Source organism: Oncorhynchus mykiss, chromosome 17 (genome assembly GCF_057628025.1).
Source record: "Oncorhynchus mykiss isolate SJ-2025 chromosome 17, ASM5762802v1, whole genome shotgun sequence".
Lineage (NCBI taxonomy): Eukaryota > Metazoa > Chordata > Actinopteri > Salmoniformes > Salmonidae > Oncorhynchus > Oncorhynchus mykiss.
Window position 1 is genome coordinate 67,501,218 of NC_143038.1, and position 18,745 is coordinate 67,519,962.

Sequence of the window (18,745 nt, forward strand, 5' to 3'; positions counted from 1 at the left end):
CCATGAGGTCAAAGGAATTTTCCGTAGAGCTCCGAGACAGGATTGTGTCAAGGGACAGCTCTGGGGAAGGGTACCAAAAAATGTCTGCAGCATTGAAGGTCCCCACGAACACAGTGGCCTCCATCATTCTTAAATCGAAGACGTTTGAAATCACCAAGGCTCTTCCTAGTGCTAGCCGCCCGCCCAAACTGAGCAATCAGGGGAGAAAGGGCTTTATCAGGGAGGTGGCCAAGAACCCAATGGTCACTCTGACAGAGCTCCGGAGTTCCTCTGTGGAGATGGGAGAACATTCCAGAAGGACAACCATCTCTGCAGCACTCCACCAATCAGGCCTGTATGGTAAAGTGGCCAGACAGAAGCCACTCCTCAGTAAAAGGCACATGAGAGCCCGCTTAGTTTGCCAAAAGGCACCTAAAGGACTCAGACCATGAGAAACAAGATTCTCTGGTCTGATGAAATCAAGAGAAGCCAGGTTTCCTCCAGCATCATGTCTGTAGGAAACCTGGCACCATCCCTACGGTGAAGTATGGTGGTGGCAGCATCTTGCTGTGGGGATATGTTTCAGCGGCAGGGCCTGGGAGACTAGTCGGGATCGAGGGAACGGTGAACAGAGCAAAGTTGAATGAGGAATAAGGCTGTAAAGTAACAAAATGTAGAAAAAGTCTAGGGCTCGTTATACTTTCCAAATGCATTATAAGTCATTGGATGAAGACAGACAGAAAACAGAGGGAACGCGTGCTAATTAGCCAATCGTGCTCCGAACACCTGTGTGTGTATTGGAAGTTGGAAGTCAGGAACGTGTTGTAACTGAAAAATACTGTCCGCTGCAACTGTATTAAAGCAGGTTGAAACAGCCTACAGTAAGTGTATATTTTGCATTTGTGAAATTATTTTGTGATTTGAAAGTGAAGGCTTTATGATTCTATGAACTATCACAATTTCAAATAAAATGTTATTAGTCACATGCACCGAATACAACAGGTGTAGACCTAACAGTGAAATGCTTACTTATGAGCCCCTAACCGACAGTGCAGTTTCAAATAATATGAATAAGAATAAGAGATACAAGTAATTAAAGGGTAGAGTTCATTAAAGTTACTATGCGTAGATAATAACAGAGTGGCAGTGGTGTGGAGAGGATGTGAATAGTCTGGGTAGCCATTTGACTAGATGTTTAGGAGTCTTATGGCTTGGGGGGGGTAGAAGCTGTTTAGAAGCCTCTTGGATTTGGCGCTCCGGTACCGCTTGCCGTGTGGTAGCAGAGAGAACAGTCTCTATGACAAGGGTGGCTGGAGTCTTTGACAATTTTCAGCGCCTTCCTCTGACACTGCCTGGTATAGAGGTCCTGGATGGCAGGAAGCTTGGCCCCAGGATGTACTGGGCCGCTCGCACTACCCTCTGTAGTGCCTTGCGGTGGGAGGCAGAGCAGTTGCCACACCAGGCAGTGATGCAACCATGGTGCAGCTATAGAACCTTTTGAGGATGTGAGGACCCAGGCCAAATCTTTTCAGTCCCTGAGCGGGAATAGGTTTTTGTTGTGCTCTCTTCACTACTGTCTTGGTGTGTTTGGACCATGTTAGTTTGTTGGTAGTATGGACACCAAGGAACTTGAAGGTCTCAACCTGCTGCACAGCAGCCCCGTCGATGAGAATGGGGGTGTGCTCGGTCCTCTTTCCTGTAGTCCACAATCATAGTCCTGGCACCACACAGCCAGGTCTCTGACCTCCCAATAGGCTGTCTTGTTGTTGTCGGTGATCAGGCCTACCACTGTTGTCATCAGCAAATGTGATGATGGTGTTGGAGTTGTGCCTGGCCGTGCAGTCATGAGGGAACAGGGAGTACAGAAGGGGGCTGAGCACGCACCCCTGAGGGGCCCCTGTGTTGAGGATCAGCGTGGCGGATGTGTTGTTACCTACCCTTACCACGTGGGGGCGGCTCGTTAGGAAGTCCAGGATCCAGTTGCAGAGGGAGGTGTTTAGTCTCAGGGTCCTTAGCTTATTGATGAGCTTTGAGGGCACTATGCTGTTGAACGCTGAACTGTAGTCAATGAACAGCATTTTCACGTAGGTGTTCCTTTTGTCCAGGTGGGAAAAGGCAGTGTGGAGTGCAATAGAGATTGCGTCATCTGTGGATCTATTGGGGCGGTATGCAAATTGTAGTGGGTCTAGGGGTTTCTGGGATGATAGTGTTGAACAGCTGCACTGTTCTTCCAAGTAAACATAGAGTTGTATGGTTTGTTTCACTTTGCAATCATTGGTTTTTGTTTGGCCATCTTTAAATGAAAAATCTGAGTCTCCATGTCACGCTATTAGCCGCCTGCACACATTTGTTGATATTACTTGTTAATTAGTGAATTATTTGCAAAGTTAAACCACATTTTTGGTCAGCAAACAGGCTTCGTACAGTCATGATATTCCTGGAAAAATCATGGTGTGTGCATTCAGCTGCTTGTGTGCAAACGTGAGTGGGCCAGAGGAGGGAGAGAGATTAGATAGGGCTACTAACTAGATAGCCAATTCAACACATATTGTGTATGCTGGATTGCAGGGGCGCAACTTTGGTTTTAGAAGTGGGAGGGACGTAACAATTTTTTAAAATCCAGTCGGGTAAACACTCAACAGTCTACCCAACCTCTCGGAGGCGTCCGCAGGGTCCTGAAGCACACCGTTGCCTTGTTTTGTATCATATTCCAATGCTAAAACTGGGGGATGACAAAAATGCTAATGTCCCCAGTGAAAGTTGCACCCCTGCCGGCTAGTTCTCGGTAGTTAACTATTTAGCCATTATCATGTATTAATATAATTGTCATGTCCGATTTCCTAAACTTTCCATCGGCTTAACCGCAAATGGTGGCACGCAACTGATGAAAAAACGCTGCTTAGCCTAATCGGGTTGTAAACGTCATCTCCAGAGCCCAATATTGGGAGCTGAGAAATTACTGACACTGTTGAATAGAGGGGAATCCCCTCTATTCAACATTGGTCATGTCATTCTGACAACTTTAAAATATATTCCTAGAACAGCCTAATTTAAAAATATCTCCCGTCCTTGTCGAAAGGACAAGTGGCAAAAAAAATGTTTTTCCAACCCTGTGTATGTACAGTGGGGCAAAAAAGTATTTAGTCAGCCACCAATTGTGCAAGTTCTCCCACTTAAAAAGATGAGAGGCCTGCAATGTTAGGTACACTTCAACTATGACAGACAAAACGAGAAAGAAATATCCTGAAAATCACATTGTAGGATTTTTTTATGAATTTATTTGAAAATTATGGTGGAAAATAAGTTTTTGGTCAATAACAAAAGTTTATCTCAATACATTTATATACCCTTTGTTGGCAATGACAAACGTTTTCTGTAAGTCTTCACAAGGTTTTCACACACTGTTGCTGGTATTTTGGCCCACTCCTCCATGCAGATCTCCTCTAGAGCAGTGATGTTTTGGGGCTGTTGCTGGGCAACACGGACTTTCAACTCCCTCCAAAGATTTTCTACGGGGTTGAGATCTGGAGACTAGCTAGGCCACTCCAGGACCTTGAAATGCTTCTTACGAAGCCACTCCTTCGTTGCCCGGGCGGTGTGTTTGGAATCATTGTCATGCTGAAAGACCCAGCCACGTTTCATCTTCAATGCCCTTGCTGATGGAAGGAGGTTTTCACTCAAAATCTCACGATACATGGCCCCATTCATTCTTTCCTTTACACGGATCGGTCGTCCTGGTCCCTTCGCAGAAAAACAGCCCCAAAGCATTATGTTTCCACCCCCATGCTTCACAGTAGGTATGGTGTTCTTTGGATGCAACTCAGCTTTCTTTGTCCTCCAAACACGACGAGTTGAGTTTTTACCAAAAAGTTATATTTTGGTTTCATCTGACCATATGACATTCTCCCAATCTTCTTCTGGATCATCCAAATGCTGTCTAGCATACTTCAGACGGGCCTGGACATGTACTGGCTTAAGCTGGGGGACACGTCTGGCACTGCAGGATTTGAGTCCCTGGCGGCGTAGTGTGTTACTGATGGTAGGCTTTGTTACTATGGTCCCAGCTCTCTGCAGGTCATTCACTAAGTCCCCCCTTGTGGTTCTGGGATTTTTGCCCACCGTTTTTGTGATCATTTTGACCCCACGGGGTGAGATCTTGCGTGGAGCCCCAGATCGAGGGAGATTATCAGTGGTCTTGTATGTCTTCCATTTCCTAATTGCTCCCACAGTTGATTTCTTCAAACCAAGCTGCTTACCTATTGCAGATTCAGTCTTCCCAGCCTGGTGCAGGTCTACAATTTTGTTTCTGGTGTCCTTTGACAGCTCTTTGGTCTTGGCCATAGTGGAGTTTGGAGTGTGACTGTTTGAGGTTATGGACAGGTGTCTTTTACTATTGGTAGCTGATTCAAGAACTGTCAGTCAGGTGGCATTGGCTATGGTGAGATGTGAGGGATGATCAATGTTTTTTCTTAAGTTCAAATAAGTTCAAACAGGTGCCATTAATACAGGTAACGAGTGGAGGACAGAGGAGCCTCTTAAACAAGAAGTTACAGGTCTGTGAGAGCCAGAAATCTTGCTTGTTTGTAGGTGACCAAATACTTATTTTCCACCATAATTTGCAAATAAATTCATAAAAAATCCTACAATGTGATTTTCTGGATGTTTTTCTTCTCATTTTGTCTGTCATAGTTGATGATGAAAATGACAGGCCTCTCATCTTTTTAAGTGGGAGAACTTGCACAATTGGTAGCTGACTAAATACTTTTTTGCCCCACTGTATGTGTGGGACACTATTTAGTGCTTGATTCTAGATGTCTGAATTATTTAGTGCTTGATTCTAGATTTCTGAATTATTTAGTGCTTGATTCTAGATGTCTGAATTATTTAGTGCTTGATTCTAGATTTCTGAATTATTTAGTGCTTGATTCTAGATGTCTGAATTATTTAGTGCTTGATTCTAGATTTCTGAATTATTTAGTGCTTGATTCTAGATTTCTGAATTATTTAGTGCTTGATTCTAGATTTCTGCATTATTTTGTCACGGGACAAATACATTGTGATTGGGATAGACAGACTGTTGAACTGACCAACCTGATTGTCTCTTGTCTCCAACAGCCTTGTTCCAGTATGTGTCGTCAGAGTCCCGGGAGTTTGAAGACATCTTGACCATCCTGTCATCCAACTACAGAGAAGCCAGCTCCAACGGGATGTTCATGTACACCAAGCCAAGACTGGTCCACAGTGAGCTGCTGGAGAAGGACGTAAGCAATGCTTTAGGCTGGCTGACGTCACCCAGAAATGCCATTTCATCTGCAGCGCAGATATTTTTTTCACATTTTTTTTAATCATTGTTTGATTGACAGTTTGTAGAGAAAAGGAGAGAGCTGAAGCAGGATGGGAGGACGGAGAAGGAACTGGAGGAGACCCATTGTTTCCTGATGGCTGACACCACCAAGGTAAGAACCTATGGCATTTACAAATGTCTATGTATGATTTAGTATACATAATATGTCTAATAATACTGTTATACCCCTGGTTATAGCTGCCATGGATCTGTGAGAAGGGCCTGCTTGTGGGGCACAGCTGGATCACAGCTCTGGGGAACCCCTCCAAGGGTAAGGTCGTTGTCCCTCCACTTTTGGACTATTTAAACCTGACGAAGTGTTGGAACATGTAGTTATTGAAGTTTTGTGTTATACAGATATTTCTAAACTGAAGTGAGGCTAATTGTAGAACATTTTACATTTTTTGGGGATAGTAAAACCAATGATTTTCATAACTAAGAGACCATCTTCTCCCACTGCCGGCCAATGGGCTTCCTCTCACCTTTCACATTTATACATCCAGTGAAATATGTCTCATTGTTCCATCTGTGGTAAAACGGTTATAAGGAGGATTAAGACTAAATAGTTTCTGTTGTGTCTTTCAGGTGTTTATCTGTCTAAAAACTCAGACCTACTGCAGATCAATCCTTTTAACCCTGGAGTCATGGGAGAGATCATCATATTCAAGGTCATCAAGGTAACAAAAACTACCATTGGTTGTTTTTCTCAAAAGTTCTCGTCCTTACGTGGTCAGGGAAAATTCAAGGTAATTTTGAACATATAAATGAACGTTCTCTCTCTCACACACACACACACACACACACACACACACACACACACACACACACACACACACACACACACACACACACACACACACACAGGGTAAAGTGAAGAGCATCTATGAGAACATGTCAAAGAACCTTCTGGACCCCACGCCCAAGTTTGACAGCCATTTCTCCAAGAACGCCAGCAAAGTGACATCTCTCACCTCCTATAGAGCGTACGAGCTTACTCAGGTAAATACTGGTACTAACAACATTGTGTGTAGAGGACGGGGCTCAGTAGATGTGTTACACCGATTACTTACTGATACTGTTTGTTTGGAAAACAGAAACATCTGTCAAATCAAACTGAATATGCAAGTGCGGCATTAAAGTTTCCTGTGTTTAAGTCGTCATACTGGAAGTCCCATTCTGTCCTGTTTGTCTACTCTTCCCCCCCCCACAGCAATACTTCTATGAGTATGACTTTGATGAGCTGAAGTCTCGGCCGAGACACGTGTGTCCCTATGCAGTGGTCTCTTTCCAGTTCAAAGGCAAAGATGCTCCTCTTCAAGCCAAGCCCATAGCTCCCCTGAGGTACTCCAGCACAGATAGAACAATGAGACAGATATTTCACTAGATGTATGAATGTGAAGCATACGCTTGGCGTTTCCACTCACTACCAAATATGGTCGTGAGAGGAAGCGCAGTGGGAGGAGATGGATTTTGGCCGACGTTCTGAAAATGTTCTCATCGATGAAACATTTGATCTCCAACTCTGTTATGAACAGAGTGGATTCAGTTTTGTAGACTTTACCCTTTGCCAAAGTTTTAAAAAAATAGCGTTATTTACAAGGAGTTTAAAGGCAAATTGAGTTATTTCAAACGCGCACTTCAGAGTAGGCGTTCCCTAACGTAAATATCTAGCTGCATGCTAGAATGGGCCAATAGGATCTCACTAGCTCGTACCAGGCTCTGCCCACCTCCTTGCTTGTTCTGCCCACTATGACTCATGTGTTCCCGTTGGAAATGACAGGCTGTGGCCTAATACAGGTGTATATGTGACAATGTTAGGTAAATTGTTGTTTTCTTTCGCTATCAGGTCAAACAGCCAAACGTCTGAAGGAAGTACAGGTAATACATATCTTTTGAGATTAAAGAACAGCTCAAAAAATACGGAGGGTTGTTTAAGTTGTAGTCACTGAGCAGTGCTCTTATCCAGAGAGACTTAATTGAGTCAGTCCAGTCATTGTGTGTGTTATTTGTTGGTGGCTGTATGACTGTCATGTCTCTTTGTCTACAGGCAGGAGTAAATACACAGTGTGGAGTGGAGAGCTGGTGAATGAGGGTAGAGCAGTGTCCCAGGTCTCTTTCTGCTCCTTCTCACCCCCCTTCCTGCCTTTCAAACTGTGAGTCATGTGACCTCCTTTTTACAAATCAGTGTCAACTTGATAATGAAGTCATTGTCTATTTTAAATGTTTGTTTTTCAGCCGCATTACATCTACAGATGGCCACGTGAAGAGGATTGAATGTTAGTAAATGAACCTGTGTCTTTGTGTGTCTGTTTCTAGGCCTGAGAAGCTGGAGCTGGGTCTGGTGATGCGTATAGACCAGGTGAATCAGATGATACCCTCGGCTTTGTTCTCCTGGAACCTGTACGCAGGCAGCCATGAAGGTACACATTACACACACACACACACACACACACGCTGGTTTTAAGCAGGTGCTGGAGGTCAAGTAATATGCACGCTGCCGTTCAAAAGTTTAGGGTCACTTAGAAATGTCCTTGTTTTTGACAACCGTTGTGCTGATTTAAAGAAGCAGTAAAACTGGCCTTCTTTAGACTAGTTGAGTATCTGGAGCATTTGTGCATTTGATTACAGGCTCAAAATGGCCAGAAACAAAATAACTTTCTTCTGAAACTCGTCAGTCTATTCTTGATCTGAGAAATGAAGGCTATTCCGTGCGAGGAATTGCCAAGAAACTGAAGATCTCGTACAACACTGTCTACTCCTCCCTTCACAGAACAGCGTAAACTGTCTCTAACCAGAATAGAAAGAGGAGTGGGAGGCTCTGGTGCACAACTGAGCAAGAGGACAAGTACATTAGTGTCTAGTTTGAGAAACAGGCGCCTCAAAGTCCTCAACTACAGCTTCATTAAATAGTACCCGCAAAACACCAGTGTCAATGTCAACAGTGAAGAGGCGGCTCTGGGATGCTGGCCTTCTAGGCAGAGTTGAAAAGAAAAAGCCTTATCTCAGACTGGCCAATAAAAGAAAAAGAACACAGACACTGGACAGAGAAAGATCGGGAAAAACCTCTAAGTTTGAGGAGTTCGGATCACAAGAAGAACATTTGTGAGACGCAGAAAAAATGAAAAGATGCTGGAGGAGTGCTTGACGCCATCTGTTAAGCATGGTGGAGGCAATGTGATGGTCTGGGAGTGCTTTGGTGATAAGTGGGAGATTTGGACAGGGTAAAAGGAACTTGAAGAAGGAAGGCACTTTGCAACGCCATGCCATACCCTGTGGACGGCGCTTAATTGGAGCCAATTTCCTCCTACAATAGGACAATGACCCAAAGCACAGCTCCAAACTATGCACAAACTATTTAGGGAAGAAGCAGTCAGCTGGTATTCTGTTTATAATGGAGTGGAGAGCACAGTCACAGGATCTCAACGCTATTGTGGGAGCAGCTTGACCGTATGGTTTGTGACCATCAGACCAATCCAACTTGTGGGAGGTGCTTCAGGAAGCATGGGGTGAAATCTCTTCAGATTACCTCAACAAATTGACAACTAGAATGCCAAAGGTCTGCTAGGCTGTAGTTGCTGCAAATGGAGGATTCTTTGACGAAAGCAAAGTTTGAAAGACACTTATTTAAATAAAAAATCATTTATTTATAACTTTGTCAATGTCTTGACTATATTTCCTATTCATTTTGCAACTCATTTCATGTATGTTTTCATGGAAAACAGGGACATTTCTAAGTGACCCCAAACTTCTGACCAGTAGTGTACATTATGTTTAGTGACAAGTTAGTGCAAACTGATCTATGCTTCCATGTTTTATTTATTTATTTTTCCTTTTATTGTTAAGAACAAATTGTTATTTTCAATGATGGCCTAGTAACAGTGGGTTAACTGCCTTGTTCAGGGGCAGAACGACTGATTTGTACCTTGTTACCAATATAGCAGAGTATTCAAGACACATGAAAATTCCATTGTGAAATATAAACCGCACAATTAGAAAGACTCTGGGATTCGATCTTGCAACCTTTCGGTTACTTGTCCAACGCTCTAACCACTAGGCTACCTGCCGCCCCATGTTGTACAACATCGGTACCGGCTGTCTTTCTAATTGTGCGTTTTAGATTTCACAATGGAATTTATGTGTCTTGAATACCCAGCTGTTCCTGCCATAACCAACCAGCAATTTTGAAGAAGACCCACTACTATTCACAGGGCTTCTAATGTCTTTTCTGTAATGTCTGTGTTGGTATTGTAGTGTTGAAGAATGGAACCTACTGCAGTCTGCTGGAGGTAGTGGACAAGAGCAAGTCAGGTGACTGTCTGGCAGCACTGCTACAAGGCCTGGAGACACAGAGACTGGTAGGTCCAGCACCTCCTCCTGGAGAGCCACTGGGATTGCAGGCTTTTGCTCCCGGGCTGTTCTAACACCTGTTCCATGTGCAGGTGCTTGTCCACGCGTTGGCTGACAAAGGATTCCTCTTCCTCCTGTCTTCAGTTCAGATGGCTGCTCCAACTGGTAGGTCAAGAGTATAAAGTCTTATGTGCTAAAACTGTGAAGAATGTAATTGCTCTAGTAATGATTGTGTTTTTCCAGAAAGAAGAGATGGGTGGAAAAGAGGCCTTCAAGCACTCTTTGTTTTTCAAGAGTCAAGGGATGTGGCAAAATACAGTACAAATTGTCCAGCTACCCAGGAGCCTTTGCAGTCGTCATTTTCCCATGACACTGTGATGCCCCAGCTTAAAAGCTTTGTCCCGGCTCTGCATCATGCCCTGGTCAAGGTGCGCTGCAACCCGCCTGCTGACCTCTCGGCCGGGGTTGAGCACCAGGCCAGGGACTACCTAAGTGGACTTCACGATGGAAAGGTATAAATGTGACATGATAATGATATGCTATTATAAACCAGGTAGTTTGCGTCCTGGATGCTGATTGGCTGAAACCCGTGGTATTTTGAACATTATAAACTGGGTGGTTCGAGCGCTGAATGCTGATTGGCTGACAGCTATGGTATAGCAGACCGCATACCACGGGTATGACAAAACATGTATTTTTACTGCTCTAATTACATTGGTAACCAGTTTATAACAGCAATAAGGCACCTCGGGGGTTTGTGGTATATGGTCAATATACCACGGCTAAGGGTGGGATCCAGGAACATGGTATATTGGCCATATACCACACATGTGCCGAATACAGTGAAATGCTTACTTACAAGCCCTTAACCAACAATGCAGTTAAGAAAATACCAACACAAAAAAAGTATTTAAAAAAAAAACACACAAAAAGTAAGAAAAACCAATAATTAAAGAGCAGCAGTAAATAACAATAGCGAGGATATATACAGGGGGTACCGGTACAGAGTCAATGTACAGGGGGCACCGGCGTTGAGGTAATTATGTACATGTAGGTAGAGTTATTAGAGGCTGAACAGGAGGCTGAACAGTTTCTACACCAGCCTGTGATGCAACCAGTCAGGTTGGTGGTGCAGCTGTAAAACATTTGAAGGATCTGAGGACCTATGCCAAATCTTTTCAGTCTCCTGAGGGGGAATATGTTTTGTTGTGCCCTCTTCACAACTGTCTTGGTGTGCTTGGACCATGTTAGTTTGTTGGGGATGTTGACGCCAAGGAACTTGAAGCTCTCAACCTGCTCCACTACAGCTCCGTCGATGAGAATGGGGGTGCTTGGTCCTCCGTTTCCTGTAGTCCACAATCATCTCCTTTGTCTCGATCACGTTGAGGGAGAGGTTGTTGTCCTTGCACCACACGGTCAGGTCTCTGGGTCCTTAGCTTAGTGATTAGCTTTGAGGGCACTATGGTGTTGAGCGCTGAGCTGTAGTCAATGAATAGCATTCTCACATAGGTGTTCCTTTTGTCCAGGTGTGAAAGGGCAGTGTGGAGTGCCATAGACGTGAGTAGACGTGAGTGCTACGGGTTGGTAGTCATTTAGGCATGTTACCTTAGTGTTCTTGGGCACAGGGACTATGGTGGTCTGCTTGTAGCGTTGGTATTACAGACTCCGACAGTGAGAGGATGAAAATGTCAGTGAAGACACGTACTGGAAATCCGTCTGGCCTTGTGAATGTTGACCTGTTTAAAGGTCTTACTCACATCGGCAGCAGAGAGCGTGATCTCACAGTCGTCCGGAACAGCTGGTGCTCTCATGCATGTTTCAGTGTTACTTGCCTCGAAGCAAGCATAGAAGTTATTTAGCTCGTCTGGTAGGCTCATGTCACTGGGCAGCTCTCGGCTGTGCTTCCTTTTGTAGTTCCACATCCTACGAGCGTCGGAGCTGGTGTAGTACGATGTGATCTTATTCCTGTATTGACGCTTCGCCTGTTTGATGGTTCGTCGGAAGGCAGAGTGGGATTTATTTCAAGCTTCTGGGTTAGAGTCCCTCTCCTTGAAAGCGGCATCTCTATATTCCCCATATCGTCCAAAGACAGCCATAAGGTGCATGTTATTGATGATCTATTGGGTTTGTTATACTGTCAACCTTTCTGTATGACATGGAGCTAGTGATTTTCCATGCAAGCAGATGGTAAAGTACTGCATCATCTCTCCTCTCTAGCTCCGCCACGTTCCCATGACTGAGTACGACACCAAGCTGGATGACCGAGGGAAGCTGTTCCCGGCTCCAAAACACCACAAGCTCAACATGGAGGGCTACCTGCGCTCCTACGTCTACAGCCCTAACCTCTACACCATGCCCGTGGTTCGAGCCAAGGAGATGATGGAGAGTTACTGTGTCGTGCCTGAGGACATCAGCCCTGTGACTGATTGTGAGGGTGGTAGTAGGGCCAGCGGGGACAAGCCAGTGGTAGGGTCAAAGGTCAAGCCTAATGGTCCCACTGCTGCCCAGCCTCCGGCGGTCCAGGTTAACCTCTCTCCGTTTCAGTCTCGCACTGACTCCAACCCTCAGAAGGTGAAGGAGTTGATCAACTTGATACTGAAGTGTCGGAAGAATGCAGAGGGGGATGTGAGGAAGAGGGGAGAGGCGCAGGGAGGAGCGAAGGAGGGGGCAGGCCTGTTGGACCCCCGTGGGCTGAAGAGGAAGCTGGAGAGGGAGACTGCAGAGAGGACTCTGAAGTACCTGAAAAAGGCCTCACAGGAGAGGGGCGGAGTGGACAGCAGACCAGGTATGGTAGGCCTTACTGAGGGGTGGTGCCTTGGAATTGTTTCAATACTGTGGCACTGTCTTTGGGATAACATGGGTCCCAGAGTTTTCCCTTGACAGGTCATAATTAAATCATAAGTTGAAGTTGATATCCAACTTCTCGTCGATCTAGGCTCTCAGGTGGACAACTTCCTGACTCCTACCAAAACTGATACATTACATCTTGAGTTGATCCCAATCTATCTTCTGTTCTCTCACTTCCTCCCTCTAGCTGAAGGGGGCCAGAACCCGTCCTGTCTGTCCTCTCTGATGCTCCACAGTGTGGGTCTGAAAGACGTGGACCTGAGGAGAGACGGATCAGAGGCTGCAGTCAAGTTACTGAAAATGTTAACCAGCCTGAAGAATGCTGCAGGGCAACAGCCACAGAGTTCTGAGGGCAGAGGAGGAGGGTCAAGAGAGGGGGCGGAGCAAACGGAAGCTCTGCTGTTTGATAGGATGATCAAGCTGGGTCTGCCGCCCAATCAGGACATTGACCTGAGGAAACGACCTTCTGGGGGCCTGCAGGACAAGGCTGACTACTTGGAGGTACTGAACTCATCTGGCATTAGCATCACTTCAAAGAGGATATCCCCTACTCTGATATGCTTCCAATTACTTAACTACTTAGGAGCTATCGGTATGAATTCAATTACTGTAAATCCAAGTGCAATATGGGTGTGTCCTATGTGTACATGACATTGTATTATCATGCGTCTCTCTGTAGGAGCAGGCAGCAGGCAGTATGAGCAGTCTGGAAGGCTTCAGCCCCAGTTCCAATGGTGAAACGCCCAGGAGATCGCACTCGCACTGTCAGGGGGAGGAGCAGATTCCATGGGTCCTCATCCCCATTACAGGTAAGGATGGACTATCATGTTCCCTCTGTATCGCCTGACGGGGGGGCGAGCATTACCAAGACTGGTTGGATAATCCAGAGTCTTGCAATGTGCAGCCCTTCCCCAGGCCCCTCTACATCCAAGCCTGTCACATGTGGAGGAGATAGAACAGCCTCGATTGTTGTGAGGGCAAAAGGGGGTGCAACTCAATATTAGGAAGGTGTTCCTAATGTTTTGTACACTCAGCGTATGCTATGTAGAACAGAATTGGTGTTTCTCTCGGGCATGTACAGTATGGGATCATGGCAGCTCTATATAGGCAAGCCTCAGACCAGCTCTGCTTCGAGATACCAGGTTCACGTGACATCACTTACAAAAGGTCGACCTCTTCGGAGGAAAGGTGATTGCCCTCGACCGCAACCTTCCTCTTTCGCCACATGCTCGATGACCTTCCCAACCAATCTGGGCATCGGCTCAACCTTTGTCTGCGTTTATTGCAGCCTATCAAATGGCCTATAATAGCGACAGATTTTAGATTTCGTTTGATTGAAAATAAGTGTTAAGCTCATTAGGCCTATAATACAAATAGTATGTTGCCAAATGTGATTGTCATATAGGCTACACCACTGACATTATTATAGCAACAAACTACAGAGTAGGCTGCCATAAAATTATACGAAGTCAGTCAAAATACTATTTTGGGATATTTTGAATTCAAACTCCATAAGACTCTGGCGTTAGCTATCTATAGATACAGAAAGTAAATTCAAACTCAAAGGTTTTGTTGGATTTTTTTCTCTCAAATAAAGTCAGTATTAGATCCTTTTTCTGATCACTCAAGTGAAGATCGGAGGTCTAGGCTATATCTAGATGGGCCGCCTGATGGGGGGGTACTCTTCCATAGGCTACCTGTGAGGAGCAGTAGCTAGCAGTGAATCTGACTATCCTACTTTCCCTGCACCATCACTCACGTACCACAATAAGGAAATTCCAGGAAGACTTAAGATGGGGAGGGGGGCATTTATTTTGTATATGTATAAAGAAATACTTGTTTACATTTCTGTGAGGAGAAGCTGATATGTGACACTATTACGATATTTACTAATACATTTTCCTCCTGTGTAGGGCTGAAGTGGAAGAGGTACTGCCAGAGAGAGAAGGACAACCCTCAGGACCCGCGCTTCGTACCCCAGGTCCCCATGGCAACCAGCATCTACCCCCGCTGTGTTCCGGAGCGAAGGGAAAGAAACGTCACCCCTACCCTAGAGGAGCCCCCAGAGCCTAGCCCCAGTCCTCCCCTAGAGGAGCACCCAGAGCCTAGCCCCAGTCCTCCCCTAGAGGAGCCCCCAGAGCCCAGTCCCTGTCCCAGTCCCTGTCCCAGTCCCTGTCCCAGTCCCTACCCCAGTCCCTACCCCAGTCCCTGCTCCAGTCCCTACCCCAGTCCCATAGAGGATGATGAGCAATTAGCTGAAACCCCCTGTGACCCCACAGAAATAACCAACAACGAAAAGACAACCACAGACGAGACAAACCAGAGCCTCCTTCTGGTCCCTGTTACTCCAGTGAGCACCAGCCTCCCAGAGAAAAGCAGCAGCCCCTCCCCTGAGCCAGGGCCAGCTGAAGAACCAACCCATACTAACCCCATAGAGGCTGGTCAGGAACAAGCTGAAGAACCAACCCATACTAGCCCCATAGAGGCTAGTCAGGAACAAGCTGAAGAACCAACCCATACTAACCCCATAGAGGCTGGTCAGGAACAAGCTGAAGAACCAACCCATACTAACCCCATAGAGGCTAGTCAGGAACAAGCTGAAGAACCAACCCATACTAGCCCCATAGAGGCTGGTCAGGAACAAGTTGAAGGCAGTACAGGAAAATATATACTAACTGTTGTGGCAGCTGAAGACCCAAACACAATAGAGGTTGAACAGGAGGAGGAGGTTAAAGAGGTAGAGGAACAGGTGATGGAGGAGGAAGATGTGATAGAAGTGGTAGATGAGGAACCGGTGACGGAGGAAGTGGAGGAGGGAGATGAGAAGGAGGAGGAAGACCTGATGGAAGTGCTAGATGGGGTGGAAGAGCAGCTGGAGGAAGGGGAATTAGTGGAGGAAGAGAACGAACATGTGGAGACAGAGTTGAAACAGACAGGGCAGGTGTCACCCAGACCACCCTCCTCCATTCCTCCCATCCAGAATCCTCCTCCCATTCAAAATTCTCCTGTCCAGAGACCCGTTCTGACCAGAGTGGAAAGTATCCTGGACCAGCAGTTTAGTGACTTCTCCACAGAGATGCAGATCCTCCTGCTCAGAGAGAGTGTCCACTACAGCTCATCGCTCCTCCATACACAGAATGCTTCACAGCAGCTCCCGGTGCATCCGCTCCTGCACTTCTCGGAGTACGTCTCCTTCTACAACTCGTCCCCTCCCATGCAGGCCTACGTCACCTCGCTCCGAGACCGCATGGGCACCATCATAAACGTACAGGACCAATGGATTCCCAGCACGTTAGCCACCCACCCTGCCCTGGTCTCATCTATCACTAACCGCCACCATGCTAACCACTCTCCTCCAACCACTACATACTGGAACCATTCTTTCTGTGGCCCTGTGTCTCAGTCTGTCCCCAGCCACCGCCTCTCTCCTGCTCCTGGCCTTAGCCTTGCTGTGTCTCAGTCTGTCCCCAGCCAGCGCCTCTCTCCTGCCCCTACTCCTGGCCTTGCTGTGTCTAAGTCTGTCCCCAGCCAGCGCCTCTCTCCTGCCCCTACTCCTGGCCTTGCTGTGTCACAGTCTGTCCCCAGCCAGCGCCTCTCTCCTGCCCCTGCTCCTGGCCTTGCTGTGTCTCAGTCTGTACCCAGCCACCGCATCTCTCCTGCCCCTGCTCCTGGCCTTGCTGTGTCACAGTCTGTCCCCAGCCAGCGCCTCTCTCCTGCCCCTGCTCCTGGCCTTGCTGTGTCTCAGTCTGTACCCAGCCACCGCATCTCTCCTGCCCCTGCTCCTGGCCTTGCTGTGTCTCAGTCTGTCCCCAGCCACCGCATCTCTCCTGCCCCTGCTCCTGGCCTTGCTGTGTCTCAGTCTGTCCCCAGCCACCGCCTCTCTCCTGGTCCTGGTCTTAGCCTTGCAGTGTCTCAGTCTGTCCCAAGTCGTCACTCTCCTGGCCTATTTGCCCCTGGTCCTGATAGCTCAAACTCTTACAGTTCTCTACCTGTGTCTCATTTTAATAATAATAGCACAATGATTCCCTCTTCATCGTTTCCCGGCACGGCCTATTCTCCTACTCTCTACCACAACCCACCACAGACACAGATGGGACTACCGCAACTCAGCTCCAGTCTAGCCCCCCTGTCCCTCCAACCACTGGACAGTCAATGGACAACTTCAACACAGAACCCTGACTCAGGCGGGAGACTGGGAACCTGCAAGCCAAGTGATATGTCAAAAGCAAATAATTGGACAACAACAACACAGAACACCGACTTGGATGTCCGAGGGCTACGAGCAGAGTTCACGCCGCAAACAAGTGCCATGTTTGAAGCAAAAGACGATGTCGTAATGGTGGATCAGCCGGTTTCAGCAGCCACCGTGGCGGCCCCACCTCCTCCTCGCACTCAGATGATTGGCAGTTTGTCAGGGGCGGTCGGGCCAGTGGTAGAGCCTGCCCCAGGGCCAGGTCCCGCCTCCCCTTCAGCCATCAGTAGTCTGATCAGCCAGCTGAAGCCTGAGTTGTTCAGTAACCTGGTGGAGATTATAAAGGATGTCCAGAAGAACTCTGTCCAGTTCTACATCCACACACAGGAGAGGGAGGTCTCCCACCACATCAAGGTTATTGTAAAGCAACTGATCATGTAAAAAGAGCTTTAGAAATACATTTGAATGATTGAATGGTGTCTGGGGTGAGCTTTATAAATACACATTTAACCATGGAGAGAGCGCTTGGTGTGTATGTATTGTAGTAGTGTCAATGTGTGAAACTGACCTTGTTTCTCTCTCTCATCCCACTAGGAGTACCTCCAGAGGTTGGGTAACGTAGAACGCAGTCCTGTGAGTTTCCTGGAGAGAGAGAACCGGATGGACAAACTAATGGTTCTCATCCAGAACAAGGACATTGCAGCGCACATTCACAAGGTACACTACAGTAATATTAAATATATCATGATATTTCTATGAAATATATCCGTAATATACATCACACAACATTGTGCCTTTCTGAACGTGGACCTGGTAACTAACATGCTTGGCATCTTTAGTGTAATGAAAGTTGACCTACTGTTCTGCCATTGCCAGGTCATATCATCAGTAACGGCAGGTCGTAACATCAGTAACGGCAGGTCGTAACATCAGTCAGGTCGTAACATTAGTAACGGCAGGTCGTAACATCAGTAACGGCAGGTCATAACATCAGTAACGGCAGGTCATAACATCAGGTCGTAACATCAGTAACGGCAGGTCGTAACATCAGTCAGGTCGTAACATTAGTAACGGCAGGTCGTAACATCAGTAACGGCAGGTCGTAACATCAGGTCGTAACATCAGTCAGGTCGTAACATTAGTAACGGCAGGTCGTCACATTAGTAACGGCAGGTCATAACATCAGGTCGTAACATCAGTCAGGCCGTAACATTAGTAACGGCAGGTCGTAACATCAGTAACGGCAGGTCATAACATCAGGTCGTAACATCAGTCAGGTCGTAACATTAGTAACGGCAGGTCGTCACATTAGTAACGGCAGGTCGTAACATTAGTAACGGCAGGTCGTAACATTAGTAACGGCAGGTCGTAACATTAGTAACGGCAGGTCGTAACATCAGGCAGGTCGTAACATCAGGCAGGTCGTAACATCAGTAACGGCTCTAAGGTGTTCCTAATAAAGTGTCAAGGCCGTTCCGCTCTAATAAGGTGGTGTTGTGTTAATCATGTTGGTCAGATCCCGGCGCTGGTGCGGTTGAAGAGGCAGCCGTCGGTGATCTTCGCTGGAGTAGACAGTCTGGAAGATGTGAAGAACCACACCTACAACGAGCTGTTTGTCTCTGGGGGATTCGTCGTCTCAGACGAGTTTGTCCTCAACCCTGACTACATCACTCACGGTGAGTCTTGAGTTTTAGTGGGACAGCTGTTGGGACAACAGCGGCTCAACAGCAGCATAATAACATGAAGAAAACCACAAAGGTTAAGGAGAGTCAGAAAACAGCAGGCTTGCACTAATGCTTTTGGGTAGACATTGAGCACAACGTGTGTCTGGGACTGGTGCATGGCCCCAACCGCCTGTTGTTTTATTGTTGACCAGCAGGGGGGTTTTTACATTGTGTAACTGAGTGACATGTTGTTGTAGAGCGTCTGCGGGTGATTCTGATGTTCCTGGACCAACAGAACTCAGCAGAGAGCGTGTGGAGGTGGCGGGTCCACTGGAAGACCCAGAAGAAACTCAAGGAACAGTCCAGGTACTG

At 46.7% G+C, this 18,745-nt stretch overlaps 1 protein-coding gene across 1 annotated transcript in view; it reads left to right on the top strand.

Annotated features, from left to right (window-relative positions):
• Positions 1–18,745, top strand: part of LOC110494743 (protein TASOR) — a 28,745-nt gene that overhangs the window by 1,524 nt on the left and 8,476 nt on the right. The window contains exons 2-20 of the mRNA XM_036950791.2: positions 5,095–5,240; positions 5,343–5,435; positions 5,522–5,594; positions 5,909–6,000; positions 6,188–6,322; positions 6,534–6,664; positions 7,170–7,201; positions 7,371–7,476; positions 7,640–7,743; positions 9,575–9,678; positions 9,763–9,835; positions 9,914–10,182; positions 11,888–12,455; positions 12,705–13,018; positions 13,197–13,326; positions 14,431–17,123; positions 17,304–17,426; positions 18,226–18,385; positions 18,631–18,739. Of these exons, the coding sequence (XP_036806686.2) occupies positions 5,095–5,240; positions 5,343–5,435; positions 5,522–5,594; positions 5,909–6,000; positions 6,188–6,322; positions 6,534–6,664; positions 7,170–7,201; positions 7,371–7,476; positions 7,640–7,743; positions 9,575–9,678; positions 9,763–9,835; positions 9,914–10,182; positions 11,888–12,455; positions 12,705–13,018; positions 13,197–13,326; positions 14,431–17,123; positions 17,304–17,426; positions 18,226–18,385; positions 18,631–18,739 (5,455 nt within the window). The remainder of the gene's footprint in view (positions 1–5,094; positions 5,241–5,342; positions 5,436–5,521; positions 5,595–5,908; positions 6,001–6,187; positions 6,323–6,533; positions 6,665–7,169; positions 7,202–7,370; positions 7,477–7,639; positions 7,744–9,574; positions 9,679–9,762; positions 9,836–9,913; positions 10,183–11,887; positions 12,456–12,704; positions 13,019–13,196; positions 13,327–14,430; positions 17,124–17,303; positions 17,427–18,225; positions 18,386–18,630; positions 18,740–18,745) is intronic.